At 36.8% G+C, this 18,607-nt stretch overlaps 1 protein-coding gene across 4 annotated transcripts; it reads left to right on the top strand.

Annotated features, from left to right (window-relative positions):
- The first annotated feature begins 31 nt into the window (after nt 1–31).
- LOC106659152 (dynamin-like 120 kDa protein, mitochondrial) lies at nt 32–6,132 on the top strand. Of its 4 annotated transcripts, XR_002763508.1 has the most exons (18): nt 32–289; nt 635–788; nt 861–996; nt 1,072–1,203; nt 1,596–1,640; nt 2,123–2,197; nt 2,277–2,434; nt 2,512–2,675; nt 2,746–3,010; nt 3,090–3,281; nt 3,555–3,739; nt 3,815–3,976; nt 4,062–4,249; nt 4,323–4,795; nt 4,875–5,075; nt 5,143–5,347; nt 5,432–5,572; nt 5,665–6,132. XR_002763508.1 is itself a non-coding variant. In XM_014381543.2 (17 exons), the coding sequence occupies exons 1-17, from the start codon at nt 261–263 to the stop codon at nt 5,494–5,496; spliced, it is 2,829 nt and encodes a 942-aa protein (XP_014237029.1). In that variant the 5' UTR covers nt 32–260; the 3' UTR covers nt 5,497–6,132. The 4 variants fall into 4 exon arrangements, 3 of the variants coding, with proteins under 3 accessions (XP_014237029.1, XP_023315644.1, XP_014237038.1); XM_014381543.2 differs by having other exon boundaries at nt 5,432–6,132; XM_023459876.1 differs by lacking the exon at nt 1,072–1,203 and having other exon boundaries at nt 5,432–6,132.
- The last annotated feature ends 12,475 nt before the right edge of the window (nt 6,133–18,607 follow it).

Raw genomic sequence — 18,607 nt, 5'->3', positions numbered from 1 at the left:
GCAGCTGCAAATACATCGGGATATGTTTCTGGAGTAGCGAGTAGCGACTGCTGCATGATTGTCGCGAATGTCGGAGAATCACCCTAAAACTTGCAAAAGTGCGAGAAGATTTATCAAACGTCAAGGAAATTTCATCATTTTGAATCTTCCTTCGTGACCCTGGCCAAGCAGGTAACACGCAAACAAATCAATTGAAGCGGCATGGTTTGAAAGCCCCTAGCAGAACAATTCGAGATTACAGTTTCAAACATATCAGCAAAATGAAGCAAATTCTATGTGGCAGATATGGGTGAGTTCGATAATTTAATTCACCACTGCAAAAATGTTAAATGCTGATAATAATAGAAAAGCTCCATGGATTTTTCTACATATGATTACAATCTTGATTCAGTTCCTTTTGAATGTCATTTACAGTAACAATGCCAATTTTACTTTAGTGAATTGCGTAGGTTATGTTACCGCTATTTCATGCAATCATTTTTATAATTTTTTTGCAAAATTCTACACAGTTAACAAACTATTTTAGCGGTTAAATTTACTCGTTAACAACACAGACAATCATATACAAGCCAATTTACTACAAATATAATGCCGTTATGCAACTGATTGTTTTGTTCCCATTTATTGTCTTTAGATACAGCAAGCCACTTCTGGCAGCTCCTCAAGGAAGATTATTTTTTGTTCACCCTCATAGAACAATTGTTATGTTAAGAGTTTTAAGGGGAGTTTTGAAACTGAGATACCTTTTATTGGGTGGTGCAGTTACAGGAGGAATGACTCTGCAAAAAGTAATTATTATCTGGAAAAACGATTTTTTATCAGTATTTAGAGAATATTTAAAAATTATTAAATTATTTCAGAGATATGAAGAGTGGAAGGAAGGGTTGCCAGACATGTCATGGCTGGATAATGTTATGCCTACAGATCAGCAATGGCAAAGCTTCAGATCATCATTAATAAATTTCAAAACTTCAATTATGGATAATGTAGACATAGGTAAGTATTTTTTTACACAGTTAATTAGTAAAATATAATTTAAAAAAATTTTAAAAATGCAACATTAAAAATTAGATCCAAAATTAAAAGAACTAGGAGAAGCTAAATATAAAGAGTATAGAGAGTGGTTCAACCAAAGATTAGATGATGCCATTAAAGCTGCAGAATTTTCCAATGCTGAAGATAAATATAAAAATGCATCAAATCGTGAGTGATAATAACGTTTCATTTTCAGTCATCTCGTGAATCCTGCTCCATTCCCTGGATATCCTGCTCCTGCTTTTCAATTTAATTTTCTATTCTCAGCTAATACTTATTTTACTAAATTTGCTCACAAATAAAATGTTTCTATTCAAATAGCTACAAAAATTACCAATGAAAAAATTTTGCTTCTACAACTTTTATTAAATGCCACTAATATTTTAAAATATTTAAAAATTAAATTTTTTTTTGTTAATTTTTTAGGATAAGATTTAGTTTTTAAGCATTACTAAAGGCTATGATTTTCATTTTGGTTTTATAATCAAAATTATTAAGAAGTTTAAAATTATTTAAAATTTTTTTGTAACTTAATTTATAATTTGGTCTGTTCTGTTCAGGTGATATTGAAGTGATCTCAGCCTTTGCAAATCAAGTTTATTCAGGTGTGTAGTAATTAAAAAAAGAGCATAACTTTTAGTCTGTCCATTCAGTGTTATGCCCTTTAAATATATATTTGCCATTACATTTCTAAAAACATTTTTCTGAATGGGGCAGACCCTTTCAAGCTTTAAGCTTCTGTATGTACGTCATCTTTTAATTTTATAGTTCTTAAATTGTTTATTTATTTTTTGTGTCTTATGTAATATGCAAAGCAAAATCAGCAAATGAAAAATATTTTACCTGCACTTTGGTAAGAATAACAGATGCCTGAGTTTACTGCTTTTACATTAAACCGAAATTTGCTGAGAGTACAATCAATAGACTTTATACATCTTTTCTATTGACAAATTTTTTTTATTGTTGATTCTGCCTTACATATTGCATGGGTTGTACATGCACATTCACCAATCACAAAATAACCAATTCTAAAACTGCTATTACTAATGAAGTTTTCAATTAGTTAATATATTAATTAACTTTTCAGAAGTCAAAGATGGAATAGCGAAAAATACCGTAGCTTTCGCGGCTGCAGAAGTGAATGACGATCGAAGAAGAGCTCGTAAGTATTTTGAATTAAAAAAATTTAAGAAAACGAATAGATCTTGAAGACCTGATCAATATGGTATTTATTTATGTAGAATCTTCTCAACAAAGAATCGATGCCATGCATGACGAAGTCATGCAAATACAGTCAAAATATCAACGTGAATTAGAAAGACTCGAACGTGAAAATAAAGAATTGAGGAAACAAATGTTACTTCGCGGAAATATCAAACAGTCGAATCGAAAAATCAAAGTTGGTATTTTTTATTCGATAAAACTATACATATATAACATAATGAACATTAAATGATTAAGTTATTTTGTTTTTAGAAATCTTTGATCGATATGTACAGCGATGTATTAGATGAATTGAATGAATATAATGCAGGCTATTCGACTGCTGATCATCTTCCTCGCGTTGTAGTAGTCGGCGATCAAAGTGCTGGCAAAACGTCGGTTCTTGAAATGATAGCTCAAGCTCGTATATTCCCTAGGTTTACAGTCTTCTTAAATTTTAAAAATTCTCTTTGATTTTTATTCGTCAATAATCATTTTTAATTGCAGAGGTGGCGGTGAAATGATGACGAGAGCACCGGTCAAAGTAACGCTCAGCGAGGGGCCTTATCACATTGCCCAGTTTAAAGATAGTTCTCGAGAGTTTGATCTTACAAAAGAGTCTGAACTTGCTGAGCTACGTCGTGAAGTGGAATTACGCATGAAGAACAGCGTTAAAGGAGGAAAAACAGTCAGCCACGATGTTATATCCATGACTGTTAAAGGTCCGGGCCTACCACGTATGGTTTTAGTCGATTTACCTGGTATCATAAGCGTATGTGCTTACAAATTCTCAAAAATTAATTTTAATGTTTTTTTTTTCATACTCATGATGGTTTCCAATTTGGTTATAGACTGTTACTACTGAAATGGCCGAAGATACTAGAGATGCCATACGTCAAATGACACAACAATACACAAGTAACCCTAATGCTATAATATTGTGTATTCAAGATGGATCTGTTGACGCAGAGAGGAGTAATGTTACTGACTTGGTTTCTCAAATGGATCCAACTGGAAAGCGAACTATATTTGTCCTTACTAAAGTTAGTTTATAGTCATTTTTATGGCATCTTAGACGAAATTAATATTTTCGACCCTGTGGTCAAAACCAAATAGTTGATTTCTTCGGGATTTATGAAGAATAATTTACACATCTAGGACGCGAAAAAAACCTCAGGGCACATGTTTATTAGCCTTGGCTCATAATTACATGTGATCTAAATTTTTCCAGTTTTTCGCTTTCTAGACACGTAATCTACTATTAAAATATAAAATTCAATTGAAAATTACTCTAACATTATTTGATTTATTCATAGGTTGATGTAGCTGAAGAAAATATGACAAACCCTGAAAGGCTTCGAAAAATTTTATCTGGAAAATTATTTCCAATGAAAGCTCTGGGCTATTTTGCTGTAGTTACTGGTCGAGGAAGACAAGACGATAGCATTCAAACGATCAAAGATTACGAAGAAAAATTTTTCAGAACTTCAAAATTATTCAAGTACATAAATTAATATAATTCAGAAACCAAAAAATTTTGAAACTTCTTCAACTTCTTCAACATGTTTTTTTTCAGAGATGGTTTAACAATGTCTGGGCAAGTCACCACTAGAAATTTAAGTTTAGCTGTTGCTGAATGCTTTTGGAAAATGGTGCGAGAAACTGTTGAACAGCAGGCTGACACTTTCAAGGCAACGCGATTTAATTTAGAAACAGAATGGAAAAATAATTTTCCTAGGTAATACAATTCTTCAAACATAAAATTTAAACCCAAATATCTTACCTTCATGTTAAAATATTTCAATTTTTAATTTTGCTTTAAGACTACGCGAATTAGATCGTGACGAATTATTTGAAAAGGCTCGCGGAGAAATTTTAGACGAAATAGTGAATCTCTCTCAGGTATCTCCAAGAAATTGGGAAGAAGTATTAATGTCGCGCTTATGGGAAAAAGTCAGCACACATGTCTTCGAAAACATTTACTTACCTGCAGGTCAAACGGGTAGTGCCGGTACGTATTGATGAATTGAAAATTGTATTGTTTAATTCATCTTTTGACTATAACGTTCATTTAATTATTTTAGGTACTTTCAATACAGCAGTAGATATTAAATTGCGACAATGGGCAGAACAACAGTTACCAGCAAAAAGTGTCGAATCAGGATGGGAAAGTTTGCAGCAAGAATTTCAAAAATTTATGCTGCAAGCAAAACTCAGTCCAGATCATGATGACATTTTTGATAATTTGAAAAAAGCGGTTGTAGAAGAAGCTATGACCAGGCATACATGGGAAGATAAAGCTTCAGAAATGTTGCGTGTTATACAATTAAATACATTAGAAGATAGAAGTGTCAATGACAAAAGAGATTGGGATCAAGCTGTTAAATTTTTAGAAACATCTGTTAAAGACAAACTTCAGGTAACGGAACAAGTACTACGAGAAATGATGGGTCCAAGTAGTAGGGAGAGATGGATGTATTGGCAGTACCAAACTGATGATCAAAAGAAACGAAATAGTGTTAAAAATGAACTCGATAAAATCCTATACGCCGATAAGGTAGGTCGAACTTTCATGTAGCTGCACTCTTATCACATGATGATAAAGGCTAGCTTTAACTTTAACAATACCATTCCAGAAACACACGCCAACATTATCGCAAGATGAACTTACCACAGTTAGGAAAAACCTTCAACGTAACGGGTTAGAAGTTGACAATGAATTTATTCGAGAAACGTGGCATCCTGTGTATCGAAGATTTTTTTTGCAACAAAGTTTATCAAAAGCTTACGATTGTAGAAAAGGTTTCTACCTTTACCATACTGGACACGATTCAGATGTAAGTTCCTAATGCAAGTATCACATTTCATTTTAAAATTGGTTTTTAACAATCATTTTTATTTCAGCTTGAATGCAATGATGTAGTTTTATTCTGGCGCATTCAACAAATGTTAAAAGTGACTGCTAATGCCCTACGGCAGCAAATCATGAATAGGGAAGCCAGAAGACTTGATAAAGAAATTAAAGAGGTTCTCGAAGACTACAGTCAAGATAATGAAATAAAACAAAAGCTACTCACAGGACGAAGAGTAACTTTAGCGGAAGAACTTAGTAAGTTTCTCAGGCTAATTGAAAAATATATATTTGAACAATTTTTCAAAAATAATTCGTTTAATTAATTATATTTTATTTCAGAACGAGTAAGAAAAATACAGGAAAAATTGGAAGAATTTATTCAAGCTTTAAACAAAGAAAAGTGAGCTGAATATTGATAACAAATGACTTTAGGATTTTGGATTAGAAATGCCATTTATAACTTGTCAAAGAGGAGCACTGGTAATTTTTTACTTGTAAATAAAAAATTAGAAATTGTAATTTAAATTTTAAATGTTTCCATTTCTCGAATTATATGTTGTGCCACCTCTTAGATTCTTGAAAACTGCTCAAAAATTCTTTTACAATAAAATTACCAACGTAGTGGTGATAAGTTATCAATGTAAATTGCAATGGAAGTTTTAAAATCTTAAGGATGCGCTTTAAATTAATTAATCATAAAATATTTTGCTACCAAACACCTATGTATGCTCTTGAGTTATTATGGCAGAATGAATTATAAGCTTGAAGTGCTGTGAGAGGAAGTCACGGACCCTTGTTGAACGAGTGTCTTACGTAATTTATTAGAATTTTTTTAATGAAACGAAGATTTTCGTGACATATTGTTAATAATTTGTAAAAAATAAATATCAAGAAAACATTGTATGCATAGTTGCTTGCAAACGCATGAAAAAAAAAGAATGATTGCTAACATGAATGCAATATGTTAAAAAAGCATGTGTATGTCGATGCAATTTTTTTCCCTGTGTAAGGTCATGATATTATAGTCATTGCCACACATGAATTTTAATATGACGTTAGTTAATTTTTAAAGTAATAATTCATTGATGAACCCGTTGCTAATAAAAACAAAAATCGTGTACTTCATTTCATGTCATTTGATGACAATGACGATGATGTAAAATCGTATTATATTGAAAATGTAAATAATCAAATAAAATCATACTTTAAAATGAAAACTTTTACTTTTTATTATTTTAATTCATCAATACTTTTGCTAAATGAGCGTTTTGAAATGAAAGTTAAAAGAAAAAAATTTTTTATTCTATTTTATACATCATTAAAGCTACAATTTTTTCTCCAAAAAGTCACATACGAGGAAGCTCACAAAACTCGAAATTTAGTAAAAGGATACGTGTAGAAAACAGAAAACGGTCTTAGATTCGAAGAAACTTAGGAAAAGTTCAAGCGCACTTTTTTACGTAAGTTGCTTGCGTCATTTCGAACTTGAGATATTGTGCACAGTAAGCGATAGTACATAGAAACTCACTGGAAAACTCACGTGAGAAATCGCACTCGATCCTATTTGCAAAGCCATCTGTGGACGTATATTTTACTTGGGAATTTATTAAAAAAATGTTGCAAAGTCCGTTGTAAATTGTTGATTAGGGTTTATTTATTGAATACAAATAAAAATCGTTTACGTTTACTTGAATATTTTTTCCTAATGAATAATTTTAAATAGTTATCTTAATGCGTATGAAAAATATCAATAATTTTATACTTAATTAAAATGAAAATTTAAAGGTAGAAATTTATAGCGCAGGTTAAGCAATATATAGATTTTACATTCAAATATTATACGATTTTTTCGCAACAATCTGATTATAATGTTTTGATCGCGTTTGACGTTAATATCCTTATTTCACTATTCTGAAAGATTTAACTAAAAAGGATTAAAGCAGTTGAAATATTGATAATTCGAGAGTTAAAACAATTGAACTGAATCTTGTGGGCTTTGTCAAGTAAATCAAAAAAGAAGCACCAACTTTCTGACAAATTTAATAGTAAGTTGTCGTAAGTTTAATATAAACAGTTGTGGTTCGTTAAAGAAAAATGGAATATTATGTGAATTTGTCGAAAAGCTGCGAATTTCCAAGTATGAATTTAACCCGTTAACGCCGAGATGGACAGAATTTTTTTCTCTATTGTAGTCTGCAATTAAATCATCTTATCGGAGCGAGAAAAATTTTCTATGTAAAATTTAATGTACTGCGAAAAAACACGATTTTGGAGCTTGAAAAACAACTTTGATTCAAATTTTTTTTATGAAAGAGACTTGAACTGTATCCAATAATACCTAAAATTGTGGAATAATGACCTACAGTTTAAAGTACTGTAGGTGGGATTTGAATATTCAATAACTTTTTTTTCTAATGTTGATCGTTTTCGAATAAAAAAGTATATTTTTTGGAACATTTTTTGGTAAATTTCTTGGGAAAAGTGTATTTTTTGGAGTCTACCATTTTGAATATTCAAATCCCACCTACGGTACTTGAAACTTTAGATCGTTATTCCACACTTTTAGGTATTATTGGACACAGTTCAAGTCTCTTTCATAAAAAAAATTTGAATCAAAGTTTTTTTTCAAGATTCAAAATCGTGTTTTTTCGCAGTAAATTGTTTATAACTTTTTTAATATTTATCAGAGATTAATTATAAACCCATATTCAAAAAGTACATTAAAATTTACATAGAAAATGAGTACTCAAAAATTTTTCTCGCTCCGATAAGATGATTTAATTGCAGACTACAATAGAGAAAAAAATTCTGTCCGTCTAGGCGTTAATGGGTTAAATGTCTTGTTGATCGGTGTTTATGATTCCTCGAGGATAGTTATCGAAGCTTTCCACCTAGATTGCCTAATAAGAATCGAGTTGGATTAAAAATGTCTTGATATGTTGATTTGTCATTTTATAAATAATATATACGAATTAGAATGTAGCTGAAACATGCAATTTTTTCCAAAGCGCAAGTATACATATATATTTATATCAAGTGCTAGAAGCGAATGATTTTCGCGTAAAAGTATAATATTTAATAGACCTGACGAGCGAATCGAACTCGAATAAATAAAGAGAAAAGTGTCAAGCGAGGACGAGTTGGGTCGGAATAAAGCGTCGGAGTATGCACGCGATACGCGTTTGCGTGTGTGTGTGTGTGTGTGTACTTAATTGCCGAGCACTCGCGTGGCGCATGCTGCCGCTGCTGCGCACTTGCCATGCAAATTGAATTTCGAAGAGCCACCCTGTGCGCGACTCTCTTCAGCTATGCATACACCCATAGCTGTACCCAAATACGTGTGCATATACAGTTTTGAGCGCGTCGAGGAGCCGCGCGAGTGCTTCTTTCCGCGTCTCGTAACTGGAGCGCTCGAGCTCTACAGCTTTTCTGCTCCGAGACGTGGCTGCCGCACGAGCTATGCGAATATTTTGATGAGAAAACGAGGAGTTTGGACGAATTTACGTTATTGTGAAAGATTATCCGAGCCATAGGCTGCAGCTACAATTACAATGTCAAAGTTGTGTAAAGTAATTTTTACGAGAGAAAGGAAGAGAGTGAGCGATCTGGACTGTGAGCTCGCTTGGCAGAGTTTGCAATAGCTATATCTTTCGAACTTTTCATCGTTTGATATTCCGCGCTTGTAAACCGAGGCGGGTATTCCACACAGTGTGTGTGTGGGATAGTTTCTCGTTGATCATCGATGCAATCGGCTCGAATTAAGCGTAATTAGCATTCGCGCGAGCGCCTCGTGCGATACGTGTCTCTGTACCGATACAGAGCTTGCCGCGAATATTACACTAATATCCGTTCGGACGTATCAAGTCAAAGTTCGAGCTATTATTCTGTTATATTTGCTGTGCCAAATTTTTTCTTATATTATTTTTTTCCAATTGTTTTGTACATTCAAAGTCTCGAATGAAAAATAAATAATTGTCTCGAACCACGAATTAAAAAGCGTATGCAGATTGATGCCGCAAGTTGAAATCTCGCGTCTGTCCGGCATCGATTTTTTCCGTTACCATTAATTTTACCCAAATTTATAAATCACGTGTCAATGGAACCAGAATTAAAGCTCTTGCGATTTGAGCGATGAATCAAGTTTTTGCTGTTTTGACAAGGTAAAAAACAGAAGGCCAATCTCTGGGTGAAAAGGACGACGCGAGGACGGATCGTTGCGAGAAGAAAATGTTGTAGCGGTGCAGGTCTCGTCCGTGCCCGATATCGCACAAAAGCTCGAGATGGCTTTGGTCGAATAAAAAAGGAAACCGAGCTGGAGCTCCGTATATATATAATATATACATATACATTAGGGTGTCCGTTATTTCCCAAACGTTAAAAATCCTTGCTCCAGAAGTTTAGATCACTTCTTTGTGATATAAAAACATGATTTGTACGGTTTATAACCCATAGGCACAGGTTAAAACCGTGCCTATAAATTAAAGTCGATATTTGCATTTAACCCATTAACTCACAGAATGTAGGACTTTAAGATAGGATTTTTTCCATGTTTTAAGCTTTAGAAAAACTTTGCGAGTACATAATTTGATGTAGAATTTAATTCCCTTTCCAAATCTGGGCTCAGATTTAAAAACCAATGCGTAGTTCAAAAGTTATGATCGTTTAAACGAAAAATTCTGTGCAAAACATGACAAATTCATACGTTTTTTTATGTTCAAACGAGCATAACTTTTGAACTATGCATTGGATCTCAAATCTGAGCCCGGATTTGGAAAGGGCATTAAATTTTACTATAAAAACATTGGATCTTTTTTCGGATCGTATAAATCCTTAGGTGATAAGCTTTGAACTTATCTAAAAATTTAAGGTATCAGAGTTAAGTTTCCTAGCGCGAGGCCCGCACGGCGTTATGAGGCGAAATTGCTCAATTTCTAACTCTCTGTAACAGCACCTAAATGCACCTAAAAGAAAAAAGGTAACATATCATTTCGATGGGAAATTACCTCAGCTTTCCTATGGTAAGGTCAGATTTCCGAAAATTTTCCTCTTTCTTCGGAAAAATCGTCGGAAAACCTTCAAAGTTGAATATCTCTAAAACGGTATTTTTAAGATTTTTTCAGATAGTTTTAATTGAAAGCTGAGGAAATTTCCTATCGATATGCTAGTTTTCAGAGTGTGAAAATGATTATTATTTATTGAAATACAGCAACGAACGCGTGAAAACGTAAAATTCTGGGCTGCGCGGTACACTGCGCTACGAAGCAACTGTCGCGCATTGCTTTGAAGTAGGATTTTTACCATGTTTCGCGTTTGTGAAAAACTTCGCAAATATATAATTTGGCGTAAAATTTAATGCCCTTTCCAAATCCGGGCTCAGATTTAAGATCCAATGCATAGTACAAAAGTTATGCTCGTTTGAACATGAAAAACGTATGAATTTGTCATGTTTTGCACAGAATTTTTCGTTTAAACGATCATAACTTTTGAACTACGCATTGGTTTTTAAATCTGAGCCCGGATTTGGAAAGGGAATTAAATTCTACATCAAATTATGTACTTGCAAAGTTTTTCTAAAGTTCAAAACATGGAAAAAATCCCACCTTAAAGTCCTACATTCTGTGAGCTAATGGGTTAAATGCAAATATCGACTTTAATTTATAGGCACGGTTTTAACCTGTGCCTATGGGTTATAAACCGTACAAATCATGTTTTTATATCACAAAGAAGTGATCTAAACTTCTGGAGCAAGGATTTTTAACGTTTGGGAAATAACGGACACCCTAATATACATACATGTGTAAATGTTCTATCCTGTATAGGTACAGAGTAAAAAAGACGAAAAGAAGCGGTGTTTATATATAGATCGCTCGGCATATCGGAAAGTGGAAAGGGGTGACAAGTGTAGTAGGTTCGCTCGTCTGGCGCTGGAGCTTGTCTACTCTCTTTCTCTCTCTTTCTCGTTCTTGTTGACGCGAAGCGTGCCACGCGCTGCCGGCAGGATGTTGCTTCCGAACTTGCCGTGTGCGTTCTATCTCTCTCTCTCTCTCTTTCCCTCAGCTATTGCTGCTGCTGAGCTTCCTCTCGTTCGCTCGAGTGTATTCATGTATATAGATGCAGAGTGTAAACGTCGTTGTGCCGCCGCGTCTATCGATCACGCCAAGTTTAGAGACGAGGGAAAAAGATAGAGAGAGAAAGAAAACCGAGATGGGGTGACGCATATACGATATATATACATGATACAGCGACGGCTCTACTGTACGTATACTATATAGCATGCATAAAAATGTATCTGAATATAGGTAGAAAAAAGAAGAATAAATAATCGAGCGCGTGAAATATTTCCAAAGTAAGTTCGACGAAGCGCTGAATTTTCCTCCATTCCAAAAGTGCATGTTAAATGCATTTCAAATATAACGTGCGAAAAGAGTGAATGCTTGAAAATTTTCATCTTCGTTACGGGGTAAACCCTATTCGTTGATTATAACTTCCCCATCAATTTTGTTTGAAGAAACCTCGTAAAATTATGGTAAAAACTATTTGTAGAGATAAGTGCGAAATGATACGTATCCTAGAGTGAGGAATAATATCGTTTGGTCTGATAGTTTCGAAAACGATAATATACATTTCATTTTTAACATCATTTATATTTATTAATGAATGAAACAAATGACCTGTTACTGATCAATCTTCAGGAATCAACGTAGTTTTTTTACAATACTGATCAGTGGGAATCTAAAAAAGGTTTAGCCTGGCTTCTGTATCCCTTTTTGAATGACAAAAAACGAGTGATGTTTTGAAGATCTCATTGACAACTTTCTTGATTGACATCGATCGTGCTTTTGTTAGTTTGATTACGAAGCCCGGAATGTTGTATGATACCTTGAATACCCACGACATAATAAAAAATGAAAGTCAATTATTTAAATGATGCAATTTTGAATTAAAACCAAAATAAAAAATACACCTACGAAACAAAAGAACTTGAAATAAATATAGAGATTACAATGACTGTTATTAGAGAGACCAAGGCTTTTTTGGAGCTGAAAAATCAATGATTATCGTCGCGGTCAAGTTGGTCGAACAGCTGCCGAGTTGAAACACAGCAGATACTCGTAAGAACGCGTATCAATTAATCGAGGCGTGAACGCGCGCACTTCACCGCGCGCTGCAGCAGTGGCTGTTGGCAAGAGCAAAAAGCATACATATAGGTATATATGTAAGAGACCGGGTCGCGATGTAATTGTCGACCCCTCGGCAGACGCATCGAGTCGTAGAGACGCGCTTTTCTCGCATACATTTGCGCAATATGTGTGTACGCGTCGCGTCCATATAGTCTGCGCGAGCGGCTCGACTAATCTCCGGATAAACGTTGCTGCCATTCGTATATATTATATAGTAAGATAGCTAGATGTAGGTGGAAGCCGCGTGGCGTCTGGCGCATAATACAGCACGCGTGCAGCCTGCGCAACTCGTAACTAGTAACCTCGACGAAAGCCGAAGGGCCATGCCGTTACAACGTCCCTTGGGGCTTGCAGATGTTGTAGTGCGTGTACTCTCGCTCACCCTACTCTCTCTCCCTCAATGCGCGACTGTATATAGAGATAGACGCGTGCCGGGCTTTTACGATCCGAATAACGCGTTGTATGTACATACTCTCTACTCTATAGAGCGACGCGAGTATGCCTTCGATCTGTACGTGTAATTATTTTTACGACTGCTGCTGCCGATGATAACGACGACCAACGCATGTATCGCGAATGCAGCTCGTCTCTCGTATTAATTGCAAGTGTGTCGCGCTGCCTGCACCACAACATATTGCGCGTAATTATATTGGCCTCGCAAGCTGCGCCTCGCACGCAATTCTAATATTATGCGCGAGCGCGTTGACAAATCGCAACGCTGCACTATGATAAATTGTTGGAATGTAACGATCTGCTGTATGCATAGTACTTTACCAAGACGAAAAAATTACTCGAGCTTGGACATTTAGTCACGGCGAGCTCTATTTATAGACGAATACGGTATCCAAAAAAAACAGGCCATATTATACGCAATTATAATATAGGATTTTTCTGATCCAACACTGATCAAACTTTTGAATCTTCCGCGAGAAATGAATCGTTGAGTTTGAAGGAATTTTTCTTTCTTTTGCATATATGTAATGTTCATTCAAGATCTTAATATTTTTCCTACATAATTAATACATAATATTGTTATTCTGGAGATATTTGTCATTTTTTAAAAAGCTGAGCTGACTGCTCATATGTCGTTTCAAAAATTAAGCCATGGACATAAAATATGATTGCGGTCAAGCACGTGTACTGAATCAATACGAAGTTTAGCCCTGTCGACCCATTTTTTCAAAGTTTATCAAGCCACTTGAGAGTTTGGAGTCCATTAGTAAGCCATAAACACGTTTGCATTGCGTCGATATACGATTCCCTGTCTCGATTCGCACCAATCCACATCTATGATAAGTGTGCGTGCGTACGAAATACATTAGAGGCAAACAAATTCTTGTTAACAGAGGTGCTCGCGTGCACCCGTGTATATACACAACTATAACTATATGTACTCGATGCCGTACGGACTGATCAGTGACACAGAGACGTATACTGGTACATGTATCCGTGTCTTGGTTCGTTCTCCCTGCGCATAGCGCGAGGAGAAATCAAAATCTCAAATTGAAAACGAGAAGCGGCGCGCGTGCGAACCCCCTCGTCGTCGATCGCACGTTCTGTATAATGCGTACTCGAGTCTCGACCCCCCCAGCTCCTCCTTTTTTGCTGCGGGTGAAATCGTCGATGCGCGACGACGACGACGACGACGACGACGACGACGACCCCCCGTGCGTGACACCACCGAGGAAATCCGATTTCACGGCTGCTTTTTGTATATACATGTATACAGCAGGCGTCAGGAGGCAGGCAGACTGCACAGACATGGCAGACGATTCGATATCTGCAGCAGTCGAGCCGTGCGCCAATTCGCTCGCTGGATTGGACGTACTACTGGTGTATATGTACGCATGTGTACACACACGTATAGACAGTACACATGCACGTGGCGGGTTATGTAGAGTCGCGCACACGTCGTAAATAAGGGGCGCAGAAAACGAGCGAGCGACGCTCCACAGGCAATATCCTGTCGCGCTCGCTAGTGCGTGCATAACGTAGCTGTACACACACACGTACATGTATATAGAGAAGCGGCGGGCTATAATGCAGCCGTCATGTATACGCGTCGAGCGGCATAATCATCTCTGTGCGATCCATAGAAATTGCGCTTGTCACACATTGGACTGGCTGTTCCATTTATATAATATATATAAATAGCCGCGCGCGACTCTTGCAAACGTACACGGTGTAGCGCAACTGACTGCATTACACAAGTCCATATGTATGCAGTACACGATATAGTTCAGGTGCGGAGCTTTCGGGGATGCGCTGGGCAAGCTATACATACATACTGGCAAACAACGTTACTCCGCGGCCGTGTGTGTAGTTGAAGCCGCGATGTTTGCCTTTATATAGTACGTATATTCTATACCGAGGCCGCTCGCCCAAACACTCGAAAGGTACCGTGACTCTATATTTACAATTGAATCTAGAGGTGAGGTTCGATCGCCGTCTCGAATGAACTTTCGATCGCACCTATGTGCCACCTGCATACTCAAAAAAAAAACCTATATAAATTCAAATTGTATTCGGTCGTTAAATCAAAGTCCAACGAGGTAGTCTTACCTATATTTTGCTCACACATGCATGCAGGACGCGAGCAAGCTTTGATGACGAGATTCTCAAGAAAGCAGCAGAGGCAACAGTCGGAGTAACCCTCGAAACATTCTCTGGCTAACCTGAATTTTTATCGGGTCGACTGCGATTGCCGCTGCTGCTGCTGCTGTTGTTGCTGATCCGACCTTACCACGCGATAGCTCGAGCCGATCGGGTCGATACTCTCTGTCTACCTCTATTTTTTTTTCAAATATTTTTTTCCACTCCAGCAGCATTTGCTCAGTTTTTTTTTTGAGAAAAAAGTTTCGAAAATTCAACCGAAATATTTCACAATTGTCAATATATTACAAGTGTGGTAATTAAACGCAATTTTAACGTTTGGAATTTTCTACCTGACAAGTGCGCATGAACTAGGGCACGCATATATACATAATATGTAAATATCCTCAGTCCCGATTAAAGCCGTCGTCGTGTTTCGTTCAATCCGAACGACGATATACCCTTTTGAGCGCTCGGCGCATTTTTTATACTCAAGCGCCCGCGTCGATTCGACAATTCGAGTAATTTAAAAATTCCATCGCCTATACAAGCGTTGCTCCGGTTGCCTGGTTGTACGGCACACACACGTGCACGCACAATCCCGCATACACATGGCAGATATAAAGTTATATACCACTGCACACTTTTTTACGAGAAAATAAAATTTTGCTTTTGAGCCTGACGAAAAAAAGGAAAAAAATCGACTGATTTCAATAAATTGTCGTTCGAATAACAACAAAGAAAAAATATATGTGACATTATTTTCAACTTGCGAATCTGTGCACAGGTGCCTACATACAGGTAAATATAATACACGAACGCATTGGGAGACTGTTGTCAAACTTACACTCACAATTTTTTTACGCACGTGTAATCGCTTGGTTTATATATACAACTGCTGAGGAGCGGCTAGATCGACACGGCCGCCGAGCTATTGGCCGATGAAATTCGCGCAACCGTGTAATCCGTTTTTACTGTTATTATTAGCATTTAAATTGGCACGAAAAAAAGTTAATAACAGTGGCCGCGTGTACGTTTCAAGGATTCGCTGTAGTAACAAGATCTTGTTTCATATTAGCTCCAATGTCTATGCAATACTTAGGCATCCGGAAAAAATAAGTATCGGACGGGAGAAAAGAGAAAAAAAAGGAGAAAAAAAAGAGGGAGAAAGTGTATAGACTTGCAAACTCTCCGTCAGTGGGCGAAAAAGAAGGAAGGGATATAATCAATACAGTCACCAAGTCGTTAATCCGAATCAGTCGGTTATCAAGCCCCACCGTCGGTCCGCCTATTTATTACGACGTATATATAACGTTCATCATTGAACGCGTTTCGAGCTAGTGCAAAATATAACCTTTTTCTTCTTCTTTTGCTCTTGCTCCAGTGGATCGCTGGGTCGGTTAGATGTGCGAGTATTATATAGATATATGTATGCCTGGCTCTCGGCAGAGTCTGCAAGAAGTAATTTACGTGCTTTCGATGGAACAGCTGTGTTAGATTGTTTAGAAACTTTCCAAGGGAGAGAGAGAGAGCTGCTCTCGCACGGAAAACTTTAAAGCTGGAATATTTTTGCCTGCAATGACTTGCCGCTTAGTTATGAGTAAACAAGTCTCCGATATTCGCTAAAACTGTACTAGAGCTTCCATGAGCTTGCTTCATTTAATTGAAAAAATTTTCCCGTTCAATATAAACATGTCTGTTTTGGCTTGTTTTGCAGAGAAAACTGAATGGAAAAATTCATGTGTACCAGTCGAGCGCTCTTGGCCTGTACTCTAACTGGACTTGGATGTTGTCGTCAATTAAAATATAAAAGCCATCGGGAGCGAAAGCGCAATTGCTCCAACATCTGACATTTATGTAATACGTATTATCGGCAAGAAGCAACTCGAAGCAAAGCTACTGTGTCTCCTGCGTTCATTATGTAAAAGCCCGACGACTAGACAAAGCTCAAAAAGGAAAACTTTCAATCGAGCATCGCAAGGCGCACGAACACGCGTGCATCGCGCAAAGCGGCCCAACAATGCGCTCGGCTCACAGTGTGCGTAGAGTATCGCAAGGCGTCTCACCGTCTCAGATTTCTTGGCCTTTCAAGAGGCTCCGAGCAAAACAGAGAGAGAGAGAGAGAAAATACAGAGAGAGGCGAGAACAAAAGTATGTACGGAACGGCAAGAGAAACCCCCATTAACGATCTTTGCAATTTCTTCGGCATATATATATCTATATGGTATGCAGTACTCGGCACAACTTGGCGCCCAGAGCGGGCGAGAAAGAGCCACGCCTGCCAATTAGCGCTTGCGACTGCGAGACTCACGGCTCACTTCTTCCGCAGAGACGCACTATCTATATTATTTTCAGACCTTGTGTCATCCCCCGCCATAGATGTATCTGGCACCTAACAAGTACGTGTAATAGCTTTTTTTCCGAGGCCTAGCTTTCGCGGACTGCGAGTGGTATGTCACCAAATTTTTTCATGAACAAAGTCGAACAACGATGTGGCTATCGCACGATTGACAGTTTAATGATCGAGGTGGTCACGTAAAAAAAAAAGTACAAAACAATTTTTTTACTTACATCGTACAATGATAAAAAAGTTAAGGGTCGAATAACAAACAATTTACCATCTGAAGAGAATGTTTTCGAGGTAATCCAGAGTCCCATTTTTTCTTATTAGACGCCAAAAAGAGAACGTTTTATCAATTACTGTTTCACGCACATCAATGTTCAACGAAAATTGTTCATTAATATCTTACATGTTATAGCAAAATGAACTGTTTGTTAAAGGAATCGATGGACATTCTTCGTAATGATAATTCGGCTTTATTAGAAAAGAAATGCCAAAACTAGAAAAATGTTTAAATATGCATCTTGAAATTTTTGTTGAATTTTTTTTTTAAAACTTTGTGATTATTTAAATTATTTTAAATGACTTTTAAAGAATGTCGTTTGTCAATACACCAACACGATTTTTAATTCCGGTACAAATTGATGTTGCAACTAGAAATAACGGTCATTGTACCAAATTAAATAAAGAAGGGTTTTTATGATGTTTTGTAAAAGAGCAAATGAAAAATTGTATTGTTAGAGTGTTGTAGTAAAATATATTCACAGATGAAGCTAGAATCATATGTTTGTATTAGATTAAAATAAAATGAACTGATCATAATAAATAATGAAATGTTTGATTGTGTCGAGGGTAAGTGGTTAGATGAAATCAAGGCATAAAAAATTGTATAGTTGAATGATTTCGAACTCGGTGGATGAATGTTTTAAAGTCACATTGAGGGTTCTCTTTGATTTGTTGAGTTATAAGCATAGAATTGTTAAAAATATATGTTTTTGTGTGAATGTGTGTGTGTGTGTGTGTGTGTGTGTGTGTGCGCGCGCGCGAGAGCACAGAATCTACGTAGGCATGTGAGCGCGAGGGTGCATAAAGTTCGCTGCGGTATTTCTTTACACGCTTGGTCAACTTTTAGCTCTCGCTCGTTCTCCCTCTCAAATACAAACGGTTGCCGAGCGCGTTGAATTTTACGTGAAAAAGCGAGTGAGGGAGAGAGAGAGAGAGAGAGAGAGAGAGGTCGGGTGCCGCGGGCATGATGAATGCTGCTCGTTTTTACCTCTCTCTCTCTTTCTCTATATCTATACCTGTTGTATAGCGCTCGAGCTTGCAATATAGCCGCAGCAGGAGAGTACTGTAGTACGTACATATAGCTATATCCAATGCAGAGAGAGAGAGAGAGAGAGA

Source organism: Trichogramma pretiosum, unplaced genomic scaffold (genome assembly GCF_000599845.2).
Source record: "Trichogramma pretiosum strain Unisexual culture from Peru unplaced genomic scaffold, Tpre_2.0 scaffold16, whole genome shotgun sequence".
Lineage (NCBI taxonomy): Eukaryota > Metazoa > Arthropoda > Insecta > Hymenoptera > Trichogrammatidae > Trichogramma > Trichogramma pretiosum.
Note: the sequence above shows the minus strand (reverse complement) of the source record. Positions and strands in the feature narration are given on the sequence as shown.

Excerpts from the sequence above, each read along its gene's own strand:
- LOC106659152 (XM_014381543.2), top strand. The coding sequence starts at position 261 with ATGAAGCAAATTCTATGTGGCAGATATGG. Across the intron at positions 3,011-3,089 it reads ATTTACCTGGTATCATAAGC|ACTGTTACTACTGAAATGGC; the intron begins GTATGTGCTTAC and ends ATTTGGTTATAG. Across the intron at positions 4,250-4,322 it reads AGGTCAAACGGGTAGTGCCG|GTACTTTCAATACAGCAGTA; the intron begins GTACGTATTGAT and ends TAATTATTTTAG.